The sequence below is a fragment of the Rosa chinensis genome, chromosome 6 (genome assembly GCF_002994745.2).
Source record: "Rosa chinensis cultivar Old Blush chromosome 6, RchiOBHm-V2, whole genome shotgun sequence".
Classification (NCBI taxonomy): Eukaryota; Viridiplantae; Streptophyta; class Magnoliopsida; order Rosales; family Rosaceae; genus Rosa; species Rosa chinensis.
This window is the reverse complement of record NC_037093.1, coordinates 49,419,028-49,423,781: the sequence shown is the minus strand read 5'-3', so window position 1 is coordinate 49,423,781 and position 4,754 is coordinate 49,419,028. Positions and strand designations below refer to the sequence as shown.

The 4,754-nt window shown below is 45.7% G+C and overlaps 1 protein-coding gene across 1 annotated transcript; it reads left to right on the top strand.

Moving 5' to 3' along the window:
* Positions 1-442: 442 nt before the first annotated feature.
* LOC112174397 (perakine reductase) lies at positions 443-1,863 on the top strand. Its single transcript, XM_040507909.1, has 3 exons — positions 443-899; positions 1,331-1,501; positions 1,599-1,863. The coding sequence occupies exons 1-3, from the start codon at positions 852-854 to the stop codon at positions 1,677-1,679; spliced, it is 300 nt and encodes a 99-aa protein (XP_040363843.1). The 5' UTR covers positions 443-851; the 3' UTR covers positions 1,680-1,863.
* The last annotated feature ends 2,891 nt before the right edge of the window (positions 1,864-4,754 follow it).

Below are 4,754 nucleotides of genomic sequence, written 5' to 3'. Positions count from 1 at the left end.
CATGACCTACACTTTAGGATTAATTTCAGTTTACCCCCCTGAGGTTTGGGGGTGACACTCTACTCTCAATTTTGAATTTTTACCCCCCAAGCTTTCCAATTTTAATCAGCCGTGTCCAATTTCTCAGATTCCGTCCAAATTAGACGTTAACTCTGACGAATGGACCCACTTTAAGGGATAAAATGTTCATTTCAAGACAAAAAAAAAACCTATCTCTTTCACTTTCGGGGATTTCTCTCTCTTCTCCAAATCCCTCTCTCTCTCTCTCTCTCTCTCTCTCTCTGATTTGCAACTCAAAAATGGAAATCGAAACCCAAACAAAGCAAAGGGCACCACCATGGAAATCGAAACCCAAATGCGTCGTTTTTGTCATCGTTGTCTCCTCCGACGGAGGTGATGAGGATCTTGATGTCCTCGGCGCGGCAGATTTCTTGGAAGAATTAGCAACAATGGCCGCATGGGGCGGCAGAGACGGCGATGTATTTGAGGCGAGGCTTTAACTAGATCGAGAGATTGGTGATGAGGAACTGCTCGGCGTGGATGGAGTAGTGGAAGGGGAGGCCCAGGAACTCGAGGTTGACTCCGAAGGAGACCCAACCCGAGGACCCGTACCCAAGGGCTCCAACAGGGAATTTAAAGATGGGGACCAGGGCGAGGGCATTGGCGGGCTCGACGAAGGACTGGAGGAGCTAGACGACGGTAAGGCCTTTCTGCTTGGCCATTGACTAGGCCTCTGAGGCTTCGATTATGAATCTGGGTCAGTCCATTTTCGAGGAGAGGTGGTGTTTTGGGTCGACCTGGGTTTTGGGAATGAGGGATTGGTTATTGGGATCAGAGTGAGGATCTGAGAGATGAGGAGGAAGATCCCAGAGGTTCAACTGGGTAGTCAGGGATTAAAGGTAAGTTTATCAATTTTATCATACTGTTCGTTTGAAAGTCAACTAAACTATGCTGATCAATCTTGAACAGTCTCAATGCTGATCATTCCCATCAAGCTGAGATTTCCATGGGTAAAACACTGTTCAGTTTATGATGTGATCAGTTCTCTGTAGTAATTTGAGTTTTATATGATGTTTGCGTCTTTAATCAGAAAGCTTTGCAAGTCAACGGATGCATATACAAAATTTTGTTTTTGGTTTCCTTAATGCCTATGACACTACTAATTTACCAGAGAGAGACCTTATGATCGCGATCTTCAACTTTGAAAGTTTTCTTGGTGTTTTTGAACAATTTGAGTCTTATAGTTGTAGGTAATGATAGACACAATACTTCTGTTTATCTGGTCTTATGTATACTTAAATGGAAGTTGGCTTTTACTTTCTATCTGCAGGTTTCTAGATTAGGTTTTGGATGTGGGGGACTATCTGGAATATACAAAGCTCCTCTCTCTCATGAAGCTGGGTGTTCAGTAATAAAGGAAGCAATTAATAGGGGCATCACCTTCTTTGACACTTCATATCATTATGGTCATAATCATGATAATGAAATCATGGTTGGGAAGGTAAATGTTGAAACTTTCTTTTTTAGAAACATTCTATTTATGATAGTGGGAAGAATTTGGTAGAAAATTGAAATTCTCACTTGTCTTGTATTTTCAGGCTTTGAAACAGCTTCCTCAAGAAAAGGTTCAATTGGCTACAAAATTCGGCATTTTCAAGTCGGATAACTTACAACTCTAGATAAATGGGAGCCCAGAATATGTAAGAGCATGTTATGAAGCTAGTCTAAAGCGGCTAGATGTTGACTACATTGATCTATACTACTAGCATCGTGTCGATGTTTTAGTGGCAATTGAGGATACTGTAAGAGCGAAGGGAGGGAATGCATGCAAATTCAATTTTTGGAGTTGCAGATCAGAGAGAGAGAGAGGGATTTGGAGAAGAGAGAGAAGCCCCCGAAAGTGAAAGAGAGGGTTTTTTTTTTTTCTTTGAAATGACCATTCTATCCCTTAAAGTGGGTCAAATTAACGTCCAATTTGGATGGAATCTGAGAAATTGGACAAGACTGATTGAAATTGGAAAGCTTGGGGGTTAAAAATTCAAAATTGAGAGTAGCGGGGGTGACATCACAAAATTGAGAGTGGAGGGGGTGACATCACCTCAAGGGGGTAAACTGAAATTAATCCAACACTTTATATAACTTGGGTTTGTTACTTGAAATTGTTTCAGTGGGAGATGAGAAGCAACCTTGTGTATTGCCAAGAGGACATTGATGTGATGTGGAGTGAGTGTGGAAAGTTTTCGTCAAGTCATATATGTTGGAACCAATTAGTGGTAGGTTGAAGGAAACATATCACTTTGTTAAGTTCTGCTAATACATGCATATGAATGATTGTAGCAAATGCATGTATATATGCATATATGATTTTGGAACAAGTGGAAGTCTTCTGCTATTTTCAATGGTGCAGCCAGAATGGTTTCTTTATTTGTAGCATGCAGCACGATGGTATTTGTACTTACATGAACATTTGCAAGTATAATTAGCTATAATGAGCCACACTCATGATAAAAGGTTCTCTCCTCTCTCCTCATTAATGACGCATTTAGTACTTACCTACTGTTACTTTGTCAACATGAATACATTGACTAACTTAGGCATCGGATAAGAGAAGACCGCCCAGCGCGGTCTCCCTCTGACGCCCTCTGTATTTTATTTGACAGGTAAACGGAAGCTTTGAATATCATAAGTAGCGGTCTGCCCATCGGATCCTCGTTAACTGAGGTTCAGCTACCGCTGAACTTTTAGACATTAACACTGGCGCCGTCTATGGGAATCCTTGAACAAAAGGTGATCCACCACAACTACCATGACTAGCGGTAGCGGGGTAAACATTCAACAGCAAGCGGACTAGTCCGCCGACCCCCACCCCACAAACCTAGCAGCTAACGTTGACCCAGTAGTAAACGTTAATCGTGCACTATTCAATACCCCATCAAACCTTACGGCGGAGACCCAGCAGGGCAGCAGTCGCCCACCGGTCCGGGACCTCGCCGCTATGTATGAGCTGGCATTGACGGACCTCTACAAGGCAAACAAGGAGCTCGAACATGAGAGCATAGAGAAGGCCGAGGCCCAAAAGCAGGTGGCCACGCTAATGTCAAAGTTCGACGAATTAAAAAAGTCGCTGGAAGCAAATGCTAACACAGCACAGAGCGAGCAATCGCGGAGCACTAGACGCAATCGACCCAATACAGGTGGAATGGTACCCGTACCAGTCATACATATGCAAGTACCGCTGAACCCACCAGAAATGATGGGCCCGGCTCCTCTACCCCTCCTAATGATGGAGCAGGATGCAGAATCATAGCCAAACACCAACCGCCCTGTAGCCAGGGCCAGAACTGAAGGTAATCCACCTACTCCCAGGCAGGAGCTGGTTCAGCGGAACCTCCAGGCAAGGCCCGCTGGCGACGCAACCGCCTTAATCCCAGAAAGGATGCAACAATTAGAGCAAAGGCTAATCCGGACGGAGGCAGGCGTCCCAGCACCAACTCAAAATCCGCTCTTTACATCTAGACCAAGACCATTCACCGCCAGAATCCTGCAGGCTGTCAGACCAGCACACGCAAAGACACCAAAGATGTCACACTACAGCGGCATGTCCGACCTCTTTGTCCACATGGACACCTTCAAAAAAGTCACTAACAATAAGGGATTTGATGACGCCTCCCTCTGCCACTTGTTCAGCAAAACGTTGGATAGTGAGGCAATGAGTTGGTTCTTCGAATGCCCACCAGGCTCCATCGACTCATTCCACGCACTGTCAAACACTTTCCTCTCGCGGTTCATCCTGTTGGCCGCCGGGCATCACAACACAACTCAGTTGTTCAACCTAAAGCAAGGGGCAGCGGAAACGTTGAAAGCGTTCGTCACCAGGTGTCCAGCGACGGCATCTCAGTGCCGCGATCTCAACAAAACAATGGCGCTGGCAACCTTCAAGCAGGGACTCCTCAAGGGACCATTTCTCTATCATCTCAGTTACAATCATCCAAATGCCGCATATGACTATGTCATGAGCGAGGCTGTGATCAATGCACAGGCAGAATTCATCACATATGGTGAAACCCCCCCACTGCCGCCAACGCCTGCCAAATCCATTCAACCTTCTGCCAGCCATCAGGAGACTGCTAGAAAAACCTCTGTTACGCCGCCAACTGATAAGAAAAAAGAATGGCAACAAGGCACCTACCAGAAAAAGCGGCAGAAGGACCAGCATTACAACAAGGGCAACCGCTCATCCTATGGGGATAGCCGTAATAAACAGACGGAGTCCTCCCAGCTGTATGCAGTGTTCACAGTCCTCACAACCTCGTATGAAGAAATATAGGACCAGTGCAAAGACCAGATTCCGCCACCACCCCTAAGAAAATACCCTAGGGTAGGAAAGCCCAGGACAATCGGCAAATGGTGCAAATACCATGAGGACAGCGGCCACAACACCAACAATTGCAATGATCTCAAGACAGCTGTTGAGACTTTGTACTGCGATTGTAAGATAGAGCAATTCAAGATACGTTAGCCGCCACCCGTGGTCTCCAACATCGAACAAATGGGCTGCATCAATACCATTGACGGCGGTGCTCCAATTACCAACATGTCCCACAGGGCAAAAAAGCGATATGCGCACGCTAACCACTCCAACGAAGTTTGCAATATCTGCTACGAGAGGTCCGCTAAACTCCCAAGGTCTGGTTGGGAACCCATTACCTTCTCAGAGGAGGAAGAGCGCGGAGTGCGTCTACCCCACGACGATC